At 48.7% G+C, this 25,218-nt stretch overlaps 7 protein-coding genes across 7 annotated transcripts; 3 read left to right on the forward strand and 4 right to left on the reverse strand.

Moving 5' to 3' along the window:
- Window positions 1–163: 163 nt before the first annotated feature.
- tcsC (putative two-component osmosensing histidine kinase (Bos1)) lies at window positions 164–5,132 on the reverse strand. Its single transcript, XM_057062714.1, has 3 exons — window positions 5,036–5,132; window positions 746–4,813; window positions 164–668 (listed from the first exon to the last, which is right to left on the reverse strand). Exons 2-3 carry the CDS (start codon window positions 4,805–4,807, stop codon window positions 642–644), a joined length of 4,089 nt encoding a protein of 1,362 aa, XP_056923629.1. The 5' UTR covers window positions 4,808–4,813; window positions 5,036–5,132; the 3' UTR covers window positions 164–641.
- Window positions 5,133–6,858: 1,726 nt separating this feature from the next.
- On the forward strand, window positions 6,859–7,744 carry N7503_003168 (uncharacterized protein; the record flags this gene model as incomplete). The annotated part of the gene is made up of 4 exons (XM_057062715.1): window positions 6,859–6,904; window positions 6,966–7,108; window positions 7,169–7,268; window positions 7,329–7,744. 4 exons carry the CDS (start codon window positions 6,859–6,861, stop codon window positions 7,742–7,744), a joined length of 705 nt encoding a protein of 234 aa, XP_056923630.1.
- A 1,002-nt stretch (window positions 7,745–8,746) lies between these two features.
- N7503_003169 (MCT family MFS transporter) lies at window positions 8,747–10,328 on the reverse strand (the record flags this gene model as incomplete). Its single annotated transcript, XM_057062716.1, has 2 exons — window positions 8,747–8,912; window positions 8,974–10,328. 2 exons carry the CDS (start codon window positions 10,326–10,328, stop codon window positions 8,747–8,749), a joined length of 1,521 nt encoding a protein of 506 aa, XP_056923631.1.
- A 2,605-nt stretch (window positions 10,329–12,933) lies between these two features.
- sxa2 (putative pheromone processing carboxypeptidase (Sxa2)) lies at window positions 12,934–14,650 on the forward strand (the record flags this gene model as incomplete). Its single annotated transcript, XM_057062717.1, has 3 exons — window positions 12,934–13,132; window positions 13,186–13,468; window positions 13,531–14,650. 3 exons carry the CDS (start codon window positions 12,934–12,936, stop codon window positions 14,648–14,650), a joined length of 1,602 nt encoding a protein of 533 aa, XP_056923632.1.
- A 408-nt stretch (window positions 14,651–15,058) lies between these two features.
- N7503_003171 (uncharacterized protein) lies at window positions 15,059–17,471 on the reverse strand (the record flags this gene model as incomplete). The annotated part of the gene is made up of 3 exons (XM_057062718.1): window positions 15,059–17,105; window positions 17,184–17,334; window positions 17,387–17,471. 3 exons carry the CDS (start codon window positions 17,469–17,471, stop codon window positions 15,059–15,061), a joined length of 2,283 nt encoding a protein of 760 aa, XP_056923633.1.
- A 2,083-nt stretch (window positions 17,472–19,554) lies between these two features.
- Window positions 19,555–22,058, reverse strand: N7503_003172 (uncharacterized protein; the record flags this gene model as incomplete). Its single annotated transcript, XM_057062719.1, has 2 exons — window positions 21,804–22,058; window positions 19,555–21,688 (listed from the first exon to the last, which is right to left on the reverse strand). The coding sequence occupies exons 1-2, from the start codon at window positions 22,028–22,030 to the stop codon at window positions 19,555–19,557; spliced, it is 2,361 nt and encodes a 786-aa protein (XP_056923634.1). The 5' UTR covers window positions 22,031–22,058.
- A 1,602-nt stretch (window positions 22,059–23,660) lies between these two features.
- Window positions 23,661–25,098, forward strand: N7503_003173 (uncharacterized protein; the record flags this gene model as incomplete). Its single annotated transcript, XM_057062720.1, has 2 exons — window positions 23,661–24,546; window positions 24,689–25,098. The coding sequence occupies 2 exons, from the start codon at window positions 23,661–23,663 to the stop codon at window positions 25,096–25,098; spliced, it is 1,296 nt and encodes a 431-aa protein (XP_056923635.1).
- Between the last annotated feature and the right edge of the window lie 120 nt (window positions 25,099–25,218).

Raw genomic sequence — 25,218 nt, forward strand, 5'->3', positions numbered from 1 at the left:
TTTTGTCTTCGTGTATTGTTCTCAGTGCTTTCAAGTGAAAAGCATGAAGCTTTAGACCCCAAATTCCACAAGGAGAAAGTCCTGCATTTAGGCCTGAATTGAACCACACTGAATAGCAACCATAAGATAGAAGTAGAAAAAACCTGGAATAGGATAATCAGCACCCGAGGCGCTCAGTCTCATGCATATGGCTCAACCAAAAGGAAGAAGCAACTAAATACAATAATACAAGATAAAAAAGACAAGAAATGTCGGCACCGAAGCCAGTCGTCGAGCGAGAGAATAGATGGCAAATATGACGACAATAAATCCGGGGGGTGGAATGAAGCACCCCCCTACAAACTCCTCCCCCAGTCATCCACTTGACTGTGCCTAATAGACCTAAGCCCACATAAAATAACAATGCGCCAGACACCAGAGGAAAGGATAAACGAATGCGGTAGATGATAGGGTGAGAGGGATTTGATGACGTTGAAGAGCAGGTGGGTATGAGCGAGAACGGAGACAAAAGGGATGAGGTTTCTTTTTCAATGGAAACAAAGAAACACTCCAAGACTCATATAGACAGGGTATCAAAGGTCACATCGAAGCCATCTGACGAACTCTGCATAGGAAATAAATGTTCATGATATGCAAATAGATCAGGTACTGTTGGATCGCAGCAGGGACTGTGTCGACAAAAGGTTAGCCGGTCTGGTCCGTACAGTGTAAATTTTTTTTTACACCACATACATGCTCAACGTACCCGATCATCGATCATCTCTACATCATTGTCCTCGACAGGCCCGGGACTGACAGCACTCCCCCGGGCGATAGGACCGGAGGTGGTGACTGCCCGAGCTTCGAACCCAGGTCGTGGGGGTGTTGGCAACGGTTGCATCTTTTGTGAACGCTGTTGTTGCTGATTCTGGTTGTCGGGAACGGAAGAGTGGATAGGGTGCATTTCTCCACTGCTGGAGATACGAGACTCTTTGCTCTTCTCCAGTAAGGAGCCACCAAGTGTAGCACACTTGAGGATGGTCTGCATCATCTGGTTCTGCTTGAGCGGTTTGGACAAGTACTCGTCCATCTGAGCTTGAATACACTTCTCACGGTCACCTAACATGGCGTGGGCCGTGAGGGCAATGATCGGAGTTCGCTGGAGACCACTCTCACGCTCGTACTCACGAATCTTGCCAGTAGCTTCGAAACCACCCATGACTGGCATCTGCACGTCCATAAGAATAACGTCGTAGCGACGCTTCTTGACAGCCTCGACTGCCTCTAGACCATTGCCGACAACAAAGACATTGTGGTTGTGCTTCTGAAGTATCTTCACTGCCAGTTGCTGATTCACGTCATTGTCCTCAGCAAGGAGAATGTCGAAGGACCGGGAGTTGTCAGTGGTAATGGGGGTTGAGCGACCTTCCAGTGCTGGAAGCATACCATTGCCAAGATCAATTGGCTGGCATGGTGTGGTCATATACGAACTGATACCGAGATCCAGAGCGGACTTCAAGCTGACACAGACCAAAGGACAAACCAGCACAATCGGAATATACTTGAACTCATCAAACGTCCGCAGGATACGAGCCGTATCCACGGAGTCAACAATGATAACGTCATATGCGTGACCAGATTCCTTTCCGGACGGATCTTGAATCTCCGGCGGAGGAACATGCTCTTCGTTGCGTACAACTAATGGCTCCAATTCGATTTGCTTGAGCATCTTCATAACATTAGAAGCCTGTGTACCGTTCTGTCCCTTGTCGATGAATAGAACGCGGTGGTTCCGGTAGGGCAGGAGTTGCGATGCAATGACATTGATAGATTGATCGGCGAGCTTGACGACGCAAGTGAAGTGGAAGGTACTGCCGTGTCCATATTCGGATGTGACCCACACATCACCACCCATCAGGTTGACAAGACGCTTGGAGATAGACAGACCAAGACCCGTACCACCGAAACGCCGGGTGGTGGAGCCGTCGGCTTGCTGGAAGGTGTCGAAGATCAAGTCTAACTTGTCCTCCTCGATACCAATACCGGTGTCAGATACTGAAAACTCGAAGGCATACTCATTTGTTGTGCACTGCTCTCGGTCGGATTTCCGAATGGTGAGTTTGACCTCGCCGTGCTCAGTGAACTTTATAGCGTTTCCAACCAAGTTCAGGATGATCTGGCGTAGACGGAATGGATCACCGATCACATAATCCGGTACAGTGTTGTCCACTTGGTAGGTCAGGCTCAGGAACTTCTCATTTGCCTTGACAGCCAAGGTCTTGAGGGCATTGAAGACGGTACCCCGCACGGTAAACGGAATGCTTTCAATGACCATTCGGTTCGCTTCGATCTTAGAAATATCGAGTATATCGTCAATGATGGTGAGTAAGCTGTTGGCCAGGTTGTGCACCACATTCAACATCTCACGGGTATAGGGTTTGAGATCATCGGTATCCAGGGTCAACTGGGTCATTCCAATGATACCGTTCATCGGAGTTCGGATCTCGTGGGACATATTTGCCAGGAACTCGGATTTTGTGCGATTGGCAAGTTCGGCAGCCTCCCTAGCGGCTGTGTTTCGCTGAATACTGTCTCGCAGGTTGGACACCATTTTGTTGATCTTGCGCTTGAGCTCGTCCATCTCTCCAGAGGCGTTGACGGTAATAAGTTTGGTGAAATCACCATCGGTCGCGGCATCTGTGATCTCACCGAACGCACGCACTTGAGATGTGAGGTTTTCAGCCATAGTGTTGACGTCCTCGGTGATTTCTTTCCATGTTCCAGCAATCCCCTCGACGTTGGCTTGTCCACCCATCTTACCATCAACACCGACATCACGAGCAACCTTCTTCAGTTCTGTGGCGAACTTGGCCAGTCGACCCACCATGTGATTGATGGTGACCTTCAGGGTGAGAATTTCTCCCTGTGCGTGCACCTCAATCTTCTTGCTCAGATCGCCCTTAGCGATAGCTTGTGTGACGTCTGAAATACTTCGCACTTGTGATGTCAAATTTTGCGCCATGGTGTTGACATTGTCGGTTAGGTCTTTCCATTTTCCTTCCACGTTATCGACCTTAGCTTGACCACCGAGGGTTCCGTCGGTACCGACCTCACGGGCGACCTTGCTGACCTCGAAGGCAAACGTGTTAAGACGATCCACCATGCCGTTGATGGTACTCTTCAGATCAAGTATCTCGCCTTGTACGTTGGCTGTGACCTTCTTTGTCAAGTCGCCCTTAGCGACAGCCGTGGTGACATCGGCAATCTCACGCACTTGGGTGGTCAGGTTGTTGGCCATCCGGTTAACATTTTCTGTAAGATCCTTCCAAGTGCCTTCGACATCATTCACAGTGGCCTGACCTCCCAGTACACCATCTGTACCGACCTCCTTAGCAATTTTTGTGACCTCCTGGGCAAATTGTCGCAGTTGGTCCACCATGGAATTGATAATGTCCTTGAGTTCAGCTATTTCTCCTCGGCAGTTGGCTTGCACCTTCTGCGTCAGGTCACCCTTGGCGACAGCCTTGGTGACGGTTGCGATATCACGCACCTGCGTGGTAAGATTATTGGCCATGGCGTTAACATTGACCGTAAGCTCGTTCCACATTCCTTGTACACCTTCGATCTGTGCTTGACCTCCCAGCACACCTTCTGTACCGACATCACGCGCGACTCGCGTCACCTCTGTTGCAAATGTTCGAAGTTGGTCTACCATGGTGTTGATCGTTTGTTGCAGTTCCAGAATTTCACCCTGAGCACGGCTCTCAATCTTCTGGGAAAGATCACCGTGGGCGACAGCCGTTGTCACAGTAGCGATTTCTCGCACCTGGTCCGTCAGATTTTTGGCCATAATGTTCACGTTTTCAGTGAGTTCCTTCCAAATTCCATGAACGCCGGTAATTTGAGCCTGTCCACCTAGTATTCCCTCCGTGCCGACCTCACGGGCGACACGAGACACTTCGCTACCAAATACCTGCAGTTGGTCCATCATAGTGTTGATTGTACGTTTGAATGTCGCGATTTCGGGGTCCATTTCCAAGGGGTGAATCTGCACCTTCATCGAGAGGTCACCGTTGGCGACCTGGGTGATAATGCCGCCGATTTCTCGCAAAGCTTTCTGGAAAGCCTCGTTGGCCTGTTGGTGTTTCCGTAATTCACGTTCCAGGAGGACGACGTCCTCATTCTCGACCTTGGTGAGGGCACGGCGGGTGTGTTCCTCCTGCTTCTGCAACTCATCCCGGACTTGGGCGATAATGTCCTTCTGGAAGCTAATTTCCTCGGCCTGCTTCTGGACGTGGTTGCGCAGAATGCTGATATCCTCCTCTCGAACCACGCGGGTCCGCCCGTTCTCATCCTCATCGTCGGTTTCGTCGTCGTCAAGGTCTCCGGGAGCTTGCTCCTCGGGGCCTGAGGGGGTTCGTTGTCGCCGATCGGGTTGATTCAGTTTTTGCTGCTGTGTGAGGCAAGAAGAGTCAGAACCTTGACCGGACGACAAGCGATCGAGCCCAAAGGTCCACAGAAAATCAGGGTCCTTCTCGTTTGATCCGAGAGCAGACGGTGTGGTCTGCTGGGGGTCGTCGGGGAACTTGTGATGACTGACAGCTTGGAATTCCAGGTGATGCACGCGACGCACCAAGGCCTCCAACTCTGTTTCGAAGGCGGCCTTTGCAGCGGTGGGTTCTCCAGGCAATTTGGACCCTTTCGCGCCGTTTGTAGGAGGGAATTCAAAATTGAAAGGGGGCGAAGATGAGCCGGCGGTAGGCTCATCTCTCGCCAAAGACTGCAGCACGGCAGTCGCGGCCGCGAGAGTCTCGTCCGCGCCAGCCATTGTGCCCTGGGTCCGGATCAGCGGTTGAACACAGGAAGTAATTACGACAACCGCCTGGGTCCGGAAGGTGGACGTTGCAGGCTAGGGAGGAAAGCCCCAAACGAAAGAAGAAAATTTCAAAAGAACCGATGAATGGGGGATAGCCATGTCGTACAGCCCCATTGGGGAAAAAAAAGGGAGTTCGGGCATTGAATCGATAACGCGTGCGGCGCAGAATGGGCAACTTACGGGGACGAGTGACACACAAGTTCCAAAGGGTTCGGTTAAGACGACATGAGGTGATTCCAACAAAAATTCGGAGACCAAAAACAAAAGAACCCGAGTCGTTCGGGGGATGAAAGGGAACCTTTGGAGTCGAAGTTGATCGGGAAGGAGAGGGGGGAACGGGTAAGGGGCGTTATGTAAGCAAAGGTTCTTTCTTTTTTTCCTTTTTTTGCGGGGGAAAAGAGAGTTTTTAGGATGAATAAAGGAGCTTAAGATGATATACGGGGTTCTTTGATCTAGAAAAAAATGGAAATAGAAAAGACGAGGGATTAGGGAAAGAATGAGGCTTTGATTTGAAGCGATGCAGCCAAAGGCGTCAAGAGGGGAATAAGGCAGAAGATTTCGAAAGGGGCTATGTGAAAGCTACTGAGCACGCATGGAAAATACCCTCTCACTAGGTAGTGGATTGTTTCTTGGGGCCCATAATTCGTTCCTCTTTTTTTTTCTGTCTCGCTACGAGTCCGTACACACACACTTAAAATTGGTTCACTAGTTCACTAGTTCAGCTCATATCAGAAATTAAACGAGCCTTCTCCACGCACTGATCCTAGGATATATAGGGTATAGGATCAGAGAAGAAGGCTCGTTTCATCTTAATCCGCCCCAACTGGAGAAGATTAAAGCGGGTTATCGAAGGAACTCCGGCTCAAAAGCGTGATGATCGCCATCAAGGTTGGTCGATCCCATACTTTTCTCCAGTTTGGCGGGTTTCTGGTTTGTTTGAGTTCTCAATAGTCTTCTTCGAGCTCTCCACCCGGAGAACCCTCAAACTTCCGTAAAACCATAAGCCATAAGCAAAGAAAGAGAGAGAGAGAGAGAAAAAAAACGAGGAAAAACCCGTGGGTGATTGGTTTGGCCGCCAATCAACGGGGAATCGGGGATGTGTGGATGGATCCAGTCCGAACCTTAAGTCTCGTCCACTCAGAAAAGTGGACTCAGCCCTTTTCAGTTGTCTCGGGAATTCTGCGTCGCATCTCTCTTTCGCTTGAAAAAAGACGCTCATTACCATTGGTCATGGGCACCGGTGGAGATTGCCCTTCGTTTTTAACGTTCAACGGTGCCTGATCACTAAGGTGTTGCCGTGTGACTTGGAGCAAAACTGGTCCGAAGATCCGACGCAGCTCTTCACCGCATTCTTCCCTTGAATGTCTCTGGATTTCGAACGCAAAACCCACATTCCCATCATGAACTGAGGGGTATATTGCAGACAGTGGCGAAACAAAAATGTCTTGAACCAGTGCACAGAAGGCCTAAGCACTGGGCACCGACCTCGACCTGCGTATCGATAAGCCGTTAACGCATAGAAAAGTCATCCAGACATGACACGGATAACGAGATATACTCAACATGTGGTAATCTCATGTGGCCCCGGCACAGAAACGGCCTCGTCAAGATAAGCTGCATAGCAGACACGCTATCATCCAGGTCACCGGGTCATAAGATCAGCATGCCTGTATTAACTCGGCGGGGTAAAGTGCAACAGGGTTCAATCACTGATTGTATCAGGCACCTGCTGATATGCCTGGAATCTCAGGTCTACGTACAGAGGGTACATCTTCATGCGGAATTTTGTCTAATTCAGTCTCCTGGGGTTTCCCAAACACTCAAGCCTGAAATGTTCTAGCAACTTTATATCATTACACCGAAAATCCAGCCAAAAAGAATTTCACATAGATCAGACCACCAAAACAAAACCCAAATAAGATAGGTGATTACCTATATCAAAAGTTTCCAATTTTACCCTCAACAGCAACACAACGCCCTTTCCATCACACCCTGTTTCTCACATGAAAGCGGAACCCAGTCCCGGTCGTATCAGTTGTAGTCGCACTCGTCAGTATTCTTGTCACGTTAAGAGTACTCGTCGCATTCGTGTGAATACTGCTCGTGTTAGCGAACGGCGCCGTTATATTCATAACCCCTATCAACTGCCGTCGCACTATACCGGGTGGAATCGCCGCTCGCGGAGTAACTGTGCTGCCTGGTCCAGCTCCAGAAGCCCCAGAAGCGCCACCGGCCCCGGGCCTGGTTGGTAGTGTATGTAAGGTACTGCCTGTAGGTCCGATGGCCGGGTGTGTGGTGCTGCTACCGATCAAGGGTGTTGAGCTTCGAATCGGGGGCGTGGGGGATGGTTCCAGGGGTGACGAGCTGGGCCTTGCTGGGTTGGCAGTTGAAGTGGCTGTGCGATTGATGGAATGTGGTCCAGAGCTGCTGGGGTGAATGCTTGGGGCACTGCTAGATATCTCTCTGGTTCCAGATCCAGATGGCCCTGTGCCTGCAGATGAGCTGGGACAGCTGCTGACCGTCACCGTTGTAGTAGAGACAGGGCACGCAGCACACAGTCCGCTTGCGAGGGGGCAGATATCCGCGCTCGAGGCCGCAGCAGCACGTGAGGAGGAGGATACCTCGTTTCTTCCCCCGCTGGCAGGAGTCGAGGCGCGACAAGAGCTCGATACCTTTGTAATGACTGCCGTGGTAGTGACATCACGCCCTTCTAAGTCGGCCAAGTCACGAACGGCAATAATCCCATGTGCGCCGACGGGGACAGTCCCCAAGAACACCCAAGAGGCAGCCAACAAGGCCAAACAGCTCTTCGCATACATTCCAGGTATGATAGAGTGGGGATCTATTCAGAAGCGAATACCAGAAGAAGGAACCCTCGATCTCTCTTAACCACGGCTTTGAGATCTCGCCGATGACCGATTGGTTGATAAGAGAAGCACGTAGGCCCACGAAAAATACTTGATGAAAAGGATCCCAATGGGGAGCGGAAAAGAGTAAGAAAACAGCCGCCGACTGCTAAACAGACGCAGATCGAATCACTGGTGTTACCACCCTTGAACCTTGGGCAGTAAACAGGATATCGATTTTGAGCTTGATATCAAACAATACCAAGCAATTTCACCAAGTTTGCAGGCGAACAAGATAAAGAAGAAAACAGATTATACGTGCAAGACCGCGTAATATGTAGCGCACTTTTAACTCTTCGAAAGTGATGAGCGCTCGATGTCATCGAGATCCCATTTCGGGATTCGGAGCCTCGACTACTATAGGTGTTTATTGGGTTTGGGCTTGACCAGCCCTGTACCTCTGTGGTTCCGTGGATGCCCGTAGGGTTCTGGCCGCTCTATTGAAATCCTCGGAAGCTTAGTCCCTCCAGGTGGTGGATCTATGTACCATCATCGTGACTATTTGCTTTGAGGAAATGGTTTTTTCGTCGGAGAATATATGCGAGGGGCTTTGTGGTCTAGTCTGTCTGATGTCGGTAAGAACCGCCTTTTATCTAGTTGTTGTGTGGTTTAGCTAGTATAAGGTTGACTTCTCTAGACGACCTTCGGAGTCGTCATCCGGTATTGGGACGAGGCTGGTGAAGAGCAAGTCGGGGTAAGTCTTGTCAGTACTAGCAGATAAAGGTAGATGAGAAAGTAAGGTAATGGAATCTTATTAACAGAATCAGGCTATGTTCAGTCTATATCGACATTTATTGTGTATGTAAAGGGCTTTCTGTGTAGTCACTTTAGCATATTGGAGTGACCACTAGATTAAGGTCACATGCTTAACGCTCAATCTTTCAGTGTCGTCAAAATAAGAGAAAAAAAACTTTTGTTATCAAAAACCTTTTGCGTCTGGTCATCAAGTCATGCTGAGATCATGAGGTGGAGGGGTGTTCTGGTTTTAGTAAATCGCCAATGGCTTACGCCATCCGACTTGAATAACCTTGACAGCCGTGCAACAGATCAAGCCTGCGGCATAGCAAACGGTAGTGAACGCAATAACACCCCAGTATTGTCCGTTGCAGCGGGCCAGGATTTCACCAGCGATAGGCATACCAGTCAAAGTACTGTGGCAAGGTATGTCAGTTCGAAGTGTACATTACGTCACAGATTGAATAAAGGACTCACCCAAAGCTTACGATGGTGTAAGCGGTAGCGTAATACCGGCCGTAGTTCTCGGTCTTGCAGAGCTGCCCGACACAGACAGGCGTCAGGCTGATGTTGCTACCACTAGCAAATCCGAAAAGTAGTGCATAGATCACAAGTAGAGCCAAGCTGTTTCCAGCAGGAAGCCATAGGCATGCGTTGCAGAGCAAGCAGAGAGCCACAGTAGCGATTAAAGTGTTGAAGCGACCCAAGAAGTCAGCAAAGAATCCGGGCAGCCACCGTCCAAAGAAGGAGCCCACGTTCAAAATAGCAAGGATCTGGTATGAAAATTTGCTCGAGAATCCCTCGGCAAGTGCGTAGGACGAAATATAGCTGATGGGAATGAAAAGACCCCACTCAATAAAGAAGACGCTCGCAGTAGTCAATGCAAATCGAGGATCGCTGAAAATACGGAAGTCGGGCATAATGTTCTCCTTGGAGAAAGGCTTCTGAGGAAGTCGAGACTTAATCAGGAGGTTCGCTATAGACAGAGCAACCAGACAGATCAAAGCAACAACACGGGTTGCCCAGCCCCATCCAATCTTGGGGAATAGGGCCTCGAGTATAAGCGGGAACACGATACCTCCAATTGAGCCACCAGTAGCCGCAATACCGGTCGCGACACCACGCTTCTCGTAGAAGAAATGGCCAACGGCCGAGATGGCCGGAGTGAAGATGAGAGAGGCTCCCACACCACCGAGAACGCCGACGACCAGCATGAAATGCCAATACTTAGTACAGAAACCGAGGAGGATGATAAAAGCCATCTCACAGATCGAGCCTGCGAAAACGAGAGCTCGCGGACCACGGGCATCGAACATGGGGCCAATTTGAACACCACAGAAGAATGTCAGGAAGGCGAACATGCCGAAAATCCAGCCGACGTCGCCGGAGCTGTAGTCTTTCAATTGATGGTCCTCAATATAAGCCTGGAAAGTACCAATGGTGTTGATCAAACCAAGCGATCCGAATAGACCGAGGAAGCTTCCTAGCACCACAAGCCATGCCTCTCTTCCACCCTCGGGGTAAACGTTCCCCTCTGCATCTGTCGTTACCCGGCTCATGGGGTCCCTACGAACAGATCGTTGAGAGGGTGCCACTGTGGACGCTGTTCGATGGAGATCATCGTCCTGGTCATGCCCGGGCTGGTCGGCCTCCTCCGAATAGACCTGCTTCTCAGAATCGGCTATATGGGTCGCAGATTTCTCTTCCCCGAGCAAATCAGTCGGCACCTCATCAGTAGGCGTGTTCACGACATCATGAGAGCGCGAAATGAGGCCGGGTGCATGGTCAGCAGCGACATTTGATGTGCTGGTAGGCCCGACCTCGGTGGACATTCTATGCGTTAAAATGAGGCGGTGATATTTTCCGAAGCTTTTTTTTGGCGCTAGTGGGCAAACTTTTTTTGGTTGGTGGCTTTCAGATGGACATTTGTTCGTGAATATGAACTGAGAAGGAGCTGGGGGTGTCCTCAAACGGCCGAGAGGGGTCTGCTATTAGCAATTAAAAAGTCGGAGTCATGAAAGCCAAGAAGACTTGAAAGTGTGTTCATGGTGCATATGCGGTATCATTGGTTCTGAGAGGTTCGGGAGGGTCTTCTAGACCCCATTCAGAAGGTTAAAAAATTTCCCATGCAGTCGGCGATTGGTAGGCGGGTGTGTTCAAGTGGGTCGCCCACCATGTGGTTGCCCGCGGAATAGTACTTGCTCCTCTCGCTATAATCGATTGCTATAAATGAGTGACTTGACAGGTCATCTTAGTAGTTCTGAATCAATGCCGGATTTTTTTGGGTATTTTCTACTTTCTTGCGCGTGCAGAGTACAATGCAGATGCTGCAGGTATTCCGCAAATTACATCACATCGGAGAAAAAGCCCCGTGCAACAACTCCGCTTCCGGCCACATGTTCAGGCGTTGTTGGGCATGGCATTCCAGTCTAATGTAAACAATAGATACTGGGTTGCAAGCGGTCAATATGCAGGCTCTTTTATAGGCTCGGGTTTCGCTTTAGACCCCCGAGTCGGAAGTCTAGTACCGAGATCGTGACAGGGCATCATCCATAAGCTGGGGTTGATTGCAAAAAAATATATATTCCCAACTTCGAAATATTCAAGCTCGTCAAATAATATTTGGAAACGAACATTTAATATTTAAAGTGTCCTATACACCATTGGGGCCTGTGAGCCTTTTTAGACAGCCACCTGGAGAAACATCACTATGAACTAGTCGCCGATAAGTAACAGCTTGACCATCATGGGGATCGCATTTAAGGTTTGGGTAGTGACATTATCAAGTCAAGAATATATAGCATATTATTATGACTCATCTCATCAAATGGGCTTGTGGTTTAGTGGTATAATACTCCCTTAGCATGGGAGTGGTCCGGGGTTCGATTCCCCGCGAGTCCATCTTTTTTTTCGTTTTTGTTTCTCGTGGATCGGATCGAGCAGACCGTGTCTTTGAGGCTATATTCGGACCTATCTTTTTAATTACCCGTTTTGATTCCCTAGAGATGGGCACATCGATCGGGCTTGTAATGGTTGCTACCCAAAATGAAGCTCAACTCTCCGCATCCTGCTACCAAGCAGGTGGTCGATCGCGAATAGAGAGAGAGAGAGAGAGAGAGAGAGAGAGAGAGAGAGAGAGAGAGAGAGCAGAGAGATCTGTTGATCAAACAACCCACCATTAGCTACGCCCCAGCTGGCTCCAGCTTCAACATTGTTTCTTTCGGCTGGTCATTTCGGCTTTAGAGATTCCAACGACATATTGGTAAATAATGGTAGCTCTCCTAGCCTGGGTTGTGTTCCATCTCCACGAGACCTCCTAAGGCGTATGGCCATCACAACGAAGTGTTAGATTTTTTAATTTTTTTTTTTCCGTTAAACACATCTGTCATTAAATCAAGGCAAGCTTTCTGCAAATATATGTGCAACCATGCAATCTTATCGTCAACTCGATATCCCTCGGCTTACACCGGTCCATCAATCAATAAGCCGCACGCGATAACAATATGCAAGCCCTTATCTCGCAATCAGCCACAATCATCACCTCACGGTTCAAGCCGCTTGTTCCCCTGAGATAAGACAAAGCTTACCCTCCGACCGTTAAATCATATTACTTTTTTGAACCAGTTCGTGCAACCCAAGGTTCAGGTACCATCGTTACTGCATCTACTTGGCTCTCTAGCTATCCCCGCGTTTCATACCCGGCGGACCGAGATTGCAAGGGGCTTTGATAACACACCACCATCACTACCCAAGGTTCAAGACGCGCACCCAATATTCATTATCTACACTAATCTCGCTTATGTTGATAGCTATGCCGTCTCCAAAAAAAAGCTGGGAATTTCCTCACGCCACCGCCACCTATGACCTACCCGAGCGGGGTATGGAGATTCTAGCGTAGAAGAAGCTGTTAGCTGATGTCAGTGCACGAGGGGAGAGAGATAACCCAAACCAATTGCAGAGCACTGTAGCATTTCCTGTTCTACAGGACTCATCATCGGGCTTATGAAAGCCAAATTTGCCGGAATCCCGTCGCTGTCCCGAGAAGCCCTAATTTATGTATGGTTTGCCTGAGCAGCTACTGATGACGAAATCAAATCAAGAGAAAATTGGCATGACACTGTATCTTCATGCCTTTGAAGTATGACAGAAGAGTGTTATTTGATCCAGCCTAATGAGTAAAGACAAGCGTAGAGACCAAAAACAAACAAACGCTGATCACGGTGAAGCCGGGAGATCTGCAGGAGTGTTTTCCTCTCCCGGAGGGGCGGGGGATTATGTGGAGACAAGAGGCACACTTTGAGTAGTATCTGTGGACCAGGTTGCCCGTGCTGGGCTAATTGAGTCTCTGAGCTGCCCCCAACTATTTAACTCGGGATCCTCGCTCCTCAATCTTGATATCCAGTGCAGCTAGTTTGCATACCCTTGCTAGCTCTCAGGATGCAGATCAAACCACTTCTGACATCGGCTCTCGTAGCCTTGTCATTAGGCGCCGATACTGTTGTCGCGTCCAAACATGGCCGCTTCGCACAGCTGTCTCGTGCCCCAATGGAGAAGGCCAAAAGGGCTGTCCAGGCAACCGTGGAACATGTGGCCCGATCCGCCAAAAAGTTTCGCTTCTTGAGCAGCAAGTCTAAGCGTGAGCATCATTCGTATAGTTATTCTTCTGTCAATGAAGCTGACCAGTTTTAGCATACATGGTTGACAGTCTTCCCGAGGTCAACTTCGATATTGGTGAGATGTACTCGGGCTTGGTGCCAATTGAGAAGGATGATCCCGAACGTGCACTGTTCTGGATTTTCCAGCCCACAATTGGTGAACCTGTTGATGAGATCACGATCTGGCTGAATGGCGGTCCTGGCTGCAGTTCCATGGAAGGCTTTTTGCAGGAGAATGGTCGTTTCGTCTGGCCGCCCGGTACCTATGCTCCCGTCGAGAACGAGTATTCCTGGGTGAACCTGACCAACATGCTATGGTGAGTATTCTATTAAAGCCAATGAAGGCCATAGGAAAGCGTTAATATTGATTTTCATACAGGGTTGACCAACCAGTCGGAACTGGGTTCTCCACCGGCACACCGACAGCTAAGTCCGAGGAAGAAATTGCCCAAGACTTTGTCAAGTTCTTCAAGAACTGGCAGGAGATCTTCGGAATCAAGAACTACAAGATCTACGTCACCGGCGAGAGTTACGCTGGTCGCTACGTGCCGTACATCTCGGCCGCCATCCTAGACGAGAAGAACAAGGAACACTTCGACTTGCACGGTGCCTTGGCTTATGACCCCTGCATTGGCCAATTCGACTGGGTTCAAGAGGAAGCTCCAGCTGTGCCCCTCGTGCAAGCCAACGCAAACCTATTCGGTTTCAACGACACTTTCATGGCCGAGCTTGATAGACTGCACAAGAAGTGTGGGTACGCAGATTTCATCGACAAGTACTTGACCTTCCCCCCACCCGAGCACCAGCCACCGAAGTTCTTCAACTACACCGCCGATGCCGATTGCGACCTCTTCGACCTGATCTACGAAGAAGCATTCGCGGTTAACCCCTGTTTCGATCTGTACGAGATCCCAACCATGTGCCCCCTCTTGTGGGATGTGCTAGCATTCCCCGGCTCCCTCGGATACCTTCCCGAAGGAGCAGAGGTCTACTTCGACCGCGCAGATGTCAAGAAGGCCCTCCACGCCCCCAACATTACCTGGTCAGAGTGCTCCGATGAATCTGTCTTCGTGGGCGGCGGAGCCGGACCCGAGCAAGAGGGAGATATCTCCGCAAACCCGATCGAGAAGGTCTTGCCGCAGGTTATCGAAGCGACTAACCGCGTCCTTATCGCCAACGGTGACTTCGACATGGTTATCATCACGAACGGAACCCTCCTCTCTATCCAGAACATGACCTGGAACGGTCAACTTGGCTTCCAGAAGAAACCCGAGACCCCTGTCAACATCAAGTTGACTGATCTACAGTACGCGAGTGTTTTCGCTGAGAACGGTATGACCGGTCTTGATGGTGCTCAGGGTATTATGGGTATTCAGCATCATGAGCGTGGTTTGATGTGGGTTGAGACTTTCCAGTCTGGTCATATGGAGCCTCAATACCAGCCTCGCTCGTCTTACCGTCACCTCCAGTGGCTGCTTGGCCACACCGAGGAGATTTAGAGATGAGTTTGTTTAGGTAGAAGCGGTAAATGTGAAATGTGAACATAGAGAAATGAGTGAGCGGATTCAAAGTCTCTATAATTCTCGTATTTAAGGGCAGACTTGTCAATATGAATGTAACAAATCCTTGCAGCACTATTCGAAATCGGCTTCCATGCCTTCACCAATATAGAAATTGCTTCTGAAACCCCGAGTGAATACGGGTAATTAGCTTAGACGTAGGACCTAATCCGCAAAAATTTCTGAGTACTCAATGCCTAATACATCCATGGACATTACATGCGTTAAACGCATAGTTTCCGATCGTACCGAACTGAGGGGAATCAGCAAGTACATTATACGACAAAATAAGATGAGCCCTAGCAATACACGATGAACAAAACGAGGATACGGTAAGTTGACCAGGTATTAATGACGACTCCCGGCTTCCCACTTCGACAGCGTTTTGATATTAGATACGGTGTGAGGATGAGCGGGCCCTAGAACTTGTAGCTCCTTCGCCACGCAGTTCCTAAGCAGATCGACTGCTTCAGCATGGCGATCGGTATCTTCCCAGATGATGGCTAAATTAGCCATGCTCGTCAGTGTATCAGGATGGTCCGCGCCGAGCTTCGTCTTGCCCATCTCCATAACGTGCACCAGGAGCTCCTCGGCCTCCTCCAACCGGCCTTGCTTCTCATATGTCAAAGCTAGGTTGTTCATGCTCGTCAGCGTGTTAGGGTGGTCCGCGCCGAGCTTCGTCGTGCCTATCTTCATAACTTGCACCTGGAGCTCCTCGGCCTCCTCCAACCGGCCTTGCTTCTCATATATCAAAGCTAGGTTGTTCATGCTCGTTAGTGTATCAGGATGGTCCGCGCCGAGCTTCATCTTGCTTATCTCCATAACGTGCACCTGGAGCTCCTCAGCCTCCTCTAACCGGCCTTGCTCCGCATATATCAAAGCTAAGTGACTCATATTTGATAGCGTGTGACGATCTTCCGCCCTAAGCTCCATCTTTCTCATTTTCGCTACCTGTACTTGGAGCTCCTCGGCCTTCTTCCACTGGCCAGCAAGAAAATAAGCCCTTCCTAACTGGATAGTGCTTGCAATGGTCTCCTCATTTTCTTCACCAAGAATTTTCACTCTTTGTTTTCTCGACCTTAACGCCATTTCCCTTGAATCCGCGAAGCTTCCGATTTCTCGCGTATACCATGCACCTTTGAAAAGTAGTGAAGCCCATTGCCTAAGACAGTCTTTGGATTCTGGCTGCTGCGAAACCGCCAAAATAACATGAGGCAAAAGCGACCGGCATTGCTCCCAATTTTCATGATCACCGGTTGGGAATTCGTGATATAGATTATTAATGAACTTTTCTTTCCACTGCTCGAGCTGGCCATGGGTTTTCAGCCATGTGCGCACCGTTAATTGAACGAGTCGATGCATAGTGAGCACTGTGTTGGATTCTCCAATTGAAATCAGCGAATAGTCGCTTAATATTGCGATGTCGTCTTCAAAACTCTGTTCTAGGTCAGATTCAGAGGAACTATTCTCATCCCCTCCACTGGGACAGTCCTCATCCTCTTGCCCTCCACTAGAAATATCTGTAGCTATTTCTAAGTCTGAACTCTCAGTAAGTTTCTGCGTTTGCTGAACTCGGAGGACACTCTCCTGAATTCCCTGTCGGTCGAAAAAGCTCATAAGAGATAGAAGGCCCGCCGCTGAAGGCCTTACATTTTGGATATAGTTAAAGGATATTTGCCATGTGAGTAGAATGGAATTCTTGGCATCCCAGTCTCGGGACAAAAGTCCTGCTTCATAATCAAGCAGCCGCATCGCAGCACGGTCACTTTTCTGGATTTTCTCCAGGTATTGCAATACTGAGCAACGGGACTGATGTGTAATATAGCCGGCGGCTTGTATGATAGCGAGTGGCATTAATTCGAGTGCCTCAACCAGCTGCTCCATAGATTCGCGCTCCGTAGGTATGTTGAGCTTCCTCTGCAGCAAATCTATTGCTTCGATTTTCTCCATTGGTCGCACTTCTATGAGATTTCTATGGCCGGCGATTTCCAATCCTACCATTCTGCTGCGACTTGTGATAATGATAAAGCCATTTGAGCTTTGAAGAAGAGGCCTAAGTGGTGGCTGAGTTGTGGTGATATCATTGCTCAAGCTAATTGTCTCCCGATTCTGACTTCCCTGACCGGTCGATGAAGGGTTGCGAATGAGCCCATCATCATCAACATTATCAAGGATCAGTATCCATTTTCCAATCGTTTCGTCTTGCAACCAATTCCCGACAAGTTGGAATATATCAACGTTGCGATCCTGGCGTCCGGGTATTTTGACTCGATCTGCAAGGTCACGGAGGCTTTTCTCGCAACGGGCAGCGTTGCTCGCATGGACCCAGAAGACCCACATCTCCGGTGACTGTCGTCGCACCTGGTGGGCGTACTCGATAGCAAGTTGGGTTTTTCTATTTCAAAGTTAGAAACCAGCGGCCTATAACCGTCTCGTGTTGACCAACACGTGATAGTTACTGCGTGGCACTTACCCGACGCCGCCGAGACCGAAGAGTACTATCTTGCACCCTGGAATCAAAGCTCTCTCGTAAATTTGGTCAATAATTTGATCGCGACTGACAAAGTCGGGGTCAGGTGGGAACGGCACGGTCGATAAAGGGCTTGGACGGGGCTCCGGTTGTTCTGGAGCGGTTAGTCAGTCAGATCTGCGTAGTACAGTCTGTTGGGAGCTCACCTGTTTGAACGTTGATCACCCCATTATTGATCCCCACTTGAGATCCTGAATTTGTATTTCCATCGTCAAATTTTATAGAAGCCATGTCTGGCATGAGATCCCGTTTTGAAGAGAATTGAGAAAAGAAACAGGGTAAGCCTAATGATGTATGATTGCCCATCCTCAGCCTCACCATCAGGTGACTTTAGCGCTAAGACTGCATCTTTCATTGGCTGAAATCGCTCATAGAGGGATATGTATATGTAAAGTCATCGCCTACATGTATATATGTAAGCCTTGACAATGTTTGAAAGAATGTGAGTCGTTCCTACCTTACTTTAACACATACAGCAACATGTATTACGGAGGCGAAGGCCAAGCTAGAAAAGGAGGCCAGAGTACGGGGAGACTGAGAGGCAAAATGAGCTGCATGAGAGATTTAAGTTCAAACCCTTGCTAATGTACAGGACCCCGGAATACTTGGAATGATAGAAAAGCGACAACCCGACTGTGGACGCAGAAATTGAATAGTCAATATATGAGCCTACTACTACCCCACACGTCGAACCATCTTGACCTCCACAAAACCATGTATGCGACCCGTCTCTTATGGTAGCGACAGTAGTGTAGCTTTTTAATCTCTTGCTTTTGAGACTTGCCGCCGTGCTTGTATAGATGATAGCGGATTATAATTTCGTGTTTCTGGTAGGGCGACCGCATTAGTGATGGCCGTGAGCGATGAAGTTGGGCATGACGGTTTCGAATATGTCATTTTTCGTAAGGTCGTATTATCGAGCCCAAGGCTGGCTGTTCCGGCTGGTGGAGACTGCGTTCCTCAAAAAGGCGAAGATGATGGGATCGGGAATCCACGCGGGGCTTAGCAGCTCCTGGACCTCTTTGTATGCTTTCCCCTAGTGGCTTAGAAATGCCTCACAACTCCCCTCAGGACGACAGAAATATGACGTCCATGTGTTGTATCTCTGGGTGAAGGTTTCTTTGTTTACCGAGCCACAGAGATCTGCTAAGATTCTCCACATTTCCGAGTCGAGATGGAGGCAGTTGGGACCTCCATTCAATTGACGGCATTCGACCCGCTGGGTCCAAAGGTGCATTCAAGAACGTCGAAATATATATACATATATACATCAGTTTATAGATATAAATATGGATATAATATATGCTGGTTATTCATGCAGCAATTATCAGGCCTGGAGATGCCGTGATTGAGTATGGCGCGCCATGAGATGGGGGACGCCCTTGGATATAGAGACATAGATCTAAGCTTTTTGATGGATCTGCTCCGCTCTCTCTGGAAGGGCGTGCGTATTTTCGATGTTGATAATGGGCCTGACAGAACATGACCGGCAAGACGAGTCATGATTAAGTAGGATATTGCAACTGGTACGGATAGGGAAAAGGGAAATGTCAGTGAGAAGACCCCGGGAAGCGCGTTATATCAAGTTGTCAATTTACTCACATGAGCACGGGTAAGCCTTTCAAATAAGGTGCGCCATCATGCCGAAGCCAGAGGAGGGGTACATCCACAGTAAAAAAGGTCGACTTTGTGTTCACAGTTCAGCGTGATATAGCCAGTAGCTCAGCCTGATGTCACAAGTATGATGTGCCAAGACTGAAAAACAAAGGAAAAATAATCTGTGGTGGAGGAAGAGTCCAGATGGAGCTGGAGAGAGAGAGAGAGAGAAGAAGTGAAAGAAGAGTCCTGAGCAACGCCTTTATACCCAGTTGCTGCCTGAACGCCTTTCAGGCAACATGTCTTTCTACGGGAAGAGCCACATCCCATCTTGTACACTTGCTTCCACCATAAAAATGCACAGCACGTCCTCATACTTGTAATGGTCACGTGCTCTAAATATGCTGCCACAACATCGCCATTAAAATGAGTACTAAGGCGCCCAGGGCTTGGGGGCTTTCTAATGAACCATCCATGCATTATTCAGAATACTGTACCAACGTTCAATAATGACTAGAATGTGGGAAGAGAGATATGTATCAGCATTGGCCACCAATCAAGATTAACCATGAGAGCTACAGAGAGAACAATATAGACGCCTAGTCTATTACCATGAGCGACATTATATCATCAAAACCATCGAGTCAGAATATGGGGAGCCGCAGAAAGATAAAGGTGCTGAACACTAGCCTTGATATGAGCATAACGAAGAACAGAATCACTGAGATCCAAAACTTTCCCAAGAGTCTAATGGAGTACTATTTGACATCCATTGGGCACTATCTCCTATCGAAATTTCTGTGTTCATATCGAAAGACGGGTCCATAAGATCCAGCGGGGGAGTATTGTGGATAGGTTTGAAGAAGTCATTACCCATGATCATGTCCTCATTTGGAAGCAAGCCAGTAAACAGATTGGTTGGCTGTGGGGTAGTGCCAGCCAAGCTCTGTATGGTATTGGGAACTCCAGTTGTGCTAATACTAGCGGAAGATGGAGTTGATGATGGGGATATGTGCGTGTCTGATGCGCTCTGGCTCGGAGGAGTGAGCTGAGGCCAACCCCGCTGGGTCGAATTGGATCGAAACTGCTCCCAGGCAAGCTGAACGGTGTTCACGAATGGAGTAGTCAAGCATTGGGCAAGAGTATCCAGGTTCCGTAAAGCCGTTGGCATGATTTTCTTCGCAGCTGGAGTAGGCGGACAGACTGGATTTGCTACAATGAATGATAGTATGCAGATGGCAGCATCCCATTGGTATTGGAAGGCTGGTGCCCACCCGCGCAATAGATCTGTGTCTGATAGGGCTTGACTTAGGATATTAGTCACCATAACAGCGTGTTTCAGAGAAGTAATGCCATGACCATCAGTCAATGGGGTGAGAGACGCGCCACGAGGTGGAAAGCGAAGAAAGGGGCGAAATAAAGTGATTTGCATGTAATGGTAGATGAGTTCCAACAGAAGCCGCTGACGTTGCAGCCAGAGTGGGCTAGAAGGATTCAGATTCAGTGCTGTGCGGTCTGTTGAGAATGCCTCTCCGGTCCCTTTACGTTCAATTTTGAGAGACCGAGGTACATTCTGCACCCATTCGTACATGGGACGGGTTACGTTAGTCATGGATCTTGCGATAAACTCCAAGGTTAGTGGTTCCTCATGAATATCTTCGATATCCTCTGTCTGTAGCACCTCGGCGCATCGCTCAGCAAATGTAGCGTATACCGTGCGTGCTGCAGCCGTCAGGCGGATGCATTCAAAATGAAAAGTTAGCCAGCTGACCTCTTCTTCCGGTGGTGATACCAACGCCGTGGCTGACGGGTGGACCGCATCCCCGGTGTCGGTGGGTAGTGCACAGCCAACCTCATTGGGGTTGATCAACGGCGGGCGGCCGAGCGTCATGGAGATTTGGCTGTCCAACTGGTATAAAGTCCACCAAATCCGAGAATGCAACTGCTGGGTTCCTTGTGGAACAGAACCCACAGGTCGAATGTGCAAGCGCAGCATTTGAGCGATTCTGATAGCCATACCAAGCAGCACATGAGAAGTGTCTAGATTTGCGATATTGTACACGTAGATGATGCAGTAGATATGACTTTGCAGTGAAACTATTGAAGGGTGTTCCAGTGTCTCCATCAGCACTCGCTGACTCCGCCGGTAGAACTTATGCGCGGCGATAGTGAAGTATTTAGCTTGCGAATCAGTCTCGCCGGTCACTATATCATCGTCATCGGTCATAAAGCTACTGCCATAATGCATACAGACGGCCAACAAACTATCCACAAGAGCAGAGGGCTGGCGTGGTGCTTGGCCGTTCGTTGTGGTCCAAAGAGAGTCATAGTAATCTCTGAATTCTTGCTCTGCCATGATCGGGTACATGAAGTGATAGGCCTGCCACAAGAGAACCAAAAAATGCTCTTCTTGCTCCCGAGACAGGTCCTCGACGTCGTCCAGTCCGACACGAAGACTGGGCTGTTCTATATTACCTGACAGCTGCTCCTGCGAAGCTGTAGGGGTATGACGATGAATTTGTGAGATGCGAACCGGAAGAGGAGATTTCAGGTGCAGCCGGTTGGATGATTGTGAAAGGAACTGGTTGAGGCGGATCACTAGGTATGGCGAGGATTGTGGACCATAGTGAATTACGCGGCCGGTTCGCGACTCCGGGTTTTGGAAGCCGTCCCATGTCTTGCGAGGTGAATCGGGAAGCTCAGCAGGGGTGACGACACTGGCGGGGGTGAGGGAATTGGGGGATTGCCCGAAGGGAGATTTGGCGTCTGTCGCAGGCTTTTTCGAATCATCGGTCACTTTATCCAATTGTGCCTGGATGTCTTTGAGCCTGTTGCGCAATCGTTGAATTTCCCTGATCAAACCTTTGTTAGCCTTTCTCTTCTGATAATAATACAGGAAGCAAGGGCCAAAAACGATCAACAATCGTAGCAAGGACGCAGCTTTGCTAGGGTGTTCAATAATCATACCTATTCGCGGCCGGAAGTGAATGAGCTTCAACCTTTTTAGTGTTACTACAGTGTCTACCATGGTTCCGGCAATTTTGACATGGCTGTTTATCGTCACATTTGATGCGACTCAGCCGACACCAGTCGCAAGCTCGCCCGACCTGGCTACGCTTGGTACGCGGGGTGGCAGCGGGTTGGTCCGAGGGGCGATCAGTGGAATTTAGATTGGCGGAAAAGGTGGAGAACATGGCCAAGAAGTTCGAGTTTTTATAAGACACGCACTCTTTTCTCACCAAAAAGAGTGTAGAAAAGCCGAAAAAGGCCGGGAAACCGAGGGAGAAGAAGACGAGGCTGACGAACAGAGATAATTATGTGCTATCAACGAGATTGTTGTTACAACACGCTAACGAGATTAGGTAAGGCGCAGTATTCAAAGTTTAGAGCAATGTTATCGAGAACGCACCCAAGAAGGACCTATTTGCTGTCAAACAGGCTACTCCGGGTCCTGACTGATTTAGCCAGTTGTGTTTTCGTATGTCCAGATGTGGCGTGCAAGCTCGTCCATATCTGCTGCCGACAGGATGAGATTGCTCTCTCCGTCTCTCATTTCTCTCAAGAAGAACTCCCAGACTGTATCTCTAGAGCGGTGTTGCTTGAGTTTGAAACCCCCTCCACTCCTTACATCATATTCTGCCATGTTTCCTGCCAGCTAAAACCTCACATTCTTAGCTAAATCAGCTCAGTGTGTGGTACTTGCAAATTGAACGTTGGTGAGAACGTTCCTAATAACGTACCACATATGATACATGTACAAGGATCGTGTGTCGACTGGTGCTCTATTTTTGGTCAGCGTGAAACGTATTGATAGGCGGTAAGCTATACATAGTAGGCGGTCTGAAAGACTAGTTTCAAACTGCCACTGTAGCTGGTCCTTAATCCAAGAACGGCCTGAAGAGATTCACTTGGGCATGGACATTCAATGCACAACTTCACTAAGCTATATCTGGGCAGTGTCCTTTAACGCGACGCGGGGCTGGCTCGGTCTCCGCCAAGGCGCTTGGCATTGCTCCTGCGGCCCCGGGGTCCGGAAGTCATGGAAGCAGCCTTGGAGTTCCACTAGGTACTTGGATAAGGACTAGCCCATTGCCAGGTGTGAGGCTTTGCGCCCCCATGATTAAGGAGAGAAATTTGCTGCGGGGTAATTCGACCTAAAATCTTGGAGGTCTCCAGGGTTTCCACGATATGACCGACAGCGCTCTCATGAAAGTACCTAGCATGCTCTAGGTATTCTGGCTCTTACACTTCACTTCCAATCGTCTACCTTGCACTTGATCTTCAGTTCACTCCATTCTGAATCATTAAATCATCCTACATGTCATCACCACCGCTGAAGAAGGGGCTGCCATTCCTGCCGACGGAGGTATGGCGTCAAATATTCATCCTAGTAAGTTAGTATCAACGTAGGGACAAGAGCATAGTCACTTACCTCATAAAAGCTTCGCTGGAACGACCCCCAGTCACTAAAATCGGCTTCTTTGACCAATCACAGGCTTCATGAGATTGCGGCGTCTATCATATTCCGAACTCTGCAGCTAGGGGCCCTCACCTTCGGTGAAAAATGGCGGCAGAGATTTTTGAGCTCGATTCCGTGGAAGTATGTCAAAGTCATCATAGTGACAGGCGTCGCGTACCAATCCGAGCTTGATGATTGGAAAAAAGATCATATTTTGAAAATGATAGAGTCTGCCGTAGATCTCCAAGAATTCTAGTAAGTTTGTTCTATGACATATTTGGTTCAAGGTCATCTATAGAATAATAAGGCCGACTTTTACTAATTAGCACTGATGTACTGTTTACAGCTGGCAACATTAGAGACACATGCCTGGCTTTGCTCTGTTCAAGCTTCACCAGCTTCATCCACAAGCTGCCGTGCATATAAGTGGGATGAATGTGTGTCTAGCGCAGCGGAAGCGACCCCATAACCCAATTCAGCGGTCTATTCCTCATCTACAATCTCTTCGCTCCCTTACCTCAGAGTGGGATTATGATCTACAAGATTCTATATCTAAGCCACCTACTAATGTCAGCTACCAGGCGCGCTTGAGAGACATTATATGTGGTAGCCATAATCTAGAGACCTTGAGACTCATCCAGAGAGAGGAAGAGGAAGAGGAAGAGTCGTTGCCCCCTCCAAGGGGAGCGATTACGTTACAAAAAGGCGACGTTTTACCAAACTTGAAGCATCTTCATCTTTTTAATATGCACCTTGACAACACACAAAGCCTTTTGTGGGCAGAGTCTCTTCAGTGGGAAACACTTGAATCATTATCTTTGATCAATGGTGATTGGGTTGACTTGGTTCCTGAAATCGCCAAACGTTTAAGTGGCCTGAAGTTATTTGAGGTTTCCATTTCTAAATACCACCCTCGAATGAAATATTGGCATCGAATCGATCAGACGCTAGATCCACCATCGCCTCTTTACTTGGAGCGTGCGACCCAGGTACGTCTTATTCTCGAGTCAATGCCTCTTCTTGAGAGGTTTATCGGCTATTCTGTTCCGCAATCTATCCTTGACACTCTGTCAAGCTTCCATGGCGACTCACTGAAGCACTTACGGTTTCGGAGCATGCCTCGTGCTCACTTCTCTCCAAACGAGCCTCTATGGCCTTCAAGCATTGACCATCTCGAAATTCTGCCAGACCAATTCCCCAACCTTGAGTCTCTGGGTTTTGACATTGAGTGGATAGATGAAGAATGGGTGCGTATGATTTCCTTAACATTGAACTCCTACCGACAACTTCGCTAATCCAAAACCCGAAAACTTCTATTAGCCCTATGAGTCAATGACGAATATACGCCAAATCGAACATCTCAAACACTTGGAACTAAATATACCGAGTGTAGACCTTCGACGTTGTAAGGATATGCCTGCGAATCTTACCGTCAATCGCATGGATGACAACGCCTACAACCGACTCCTAGAGTTTCTGGAGTCGGGTTTGAACCCGATTTCCCTTAAATCTCTACGCATCAAAGTCGGAGAATGGGACAACGCCAAGTGGATCATGGAAGGTCAATTTCCTAGAAATGAACCTCTGATCATTGGAGAGCGCGACCATTTGGGTAGCATGCACTTTCATCGCATCCAGACGGTCAAGGGCTATGTATATCCAAAGCAATTATGTTACAAAGACTATGCCCGAGATCTGTATCGAGGTATCTTGGAGATTCACGGTTTTGATGATCCATTCTTCATGGACAGTGGGAAATCCACTCGCGGGAAGTTTGATTCGGGATGGGGAGTATTCTCATAAGAGTACGATAATGCCATCGTTAATTCGAGGCTTTCACTATGGTCACCAGGGACTGCACTGCCGGGCTTATGTAAATTAATAATTTATACAAATTGGCCTTTTTCAACCTTAGCCGACAAA

Source organism: Penicillium pulvis (genome assembly GCF_028828015.1).
Source record: "Penicillium pulvis strain IBT 33274 chromosome Unknown contig_1_segment0_segment0, whole genome shotgun sequence".
In the NCBI taxonomy this organism is placed as follows: Eukaryota; Fungi; Ascomycota; class Eurotiomycetes; order Eurotiales; family Aspergillaceae; genus Penicillium; species Penicillium pulvis.

Excerpts from the sequence above, each read along its gene's own strand:
- tcsC (XM_057062714.1), bottom strand. The coding sequence starts at position 4,807 with ATGGCTGGCGCGGACGAGACTCTCGCGGCCGCGACTGCCGTGCTGCAG. Across the intron at positions 669-745 it reads TAGAGATGATCGATGATCGG|TCCCTGCTGCGATCCAACAG; the intron begins GTACGTTGAGCA and ends TTGTCGACACAG.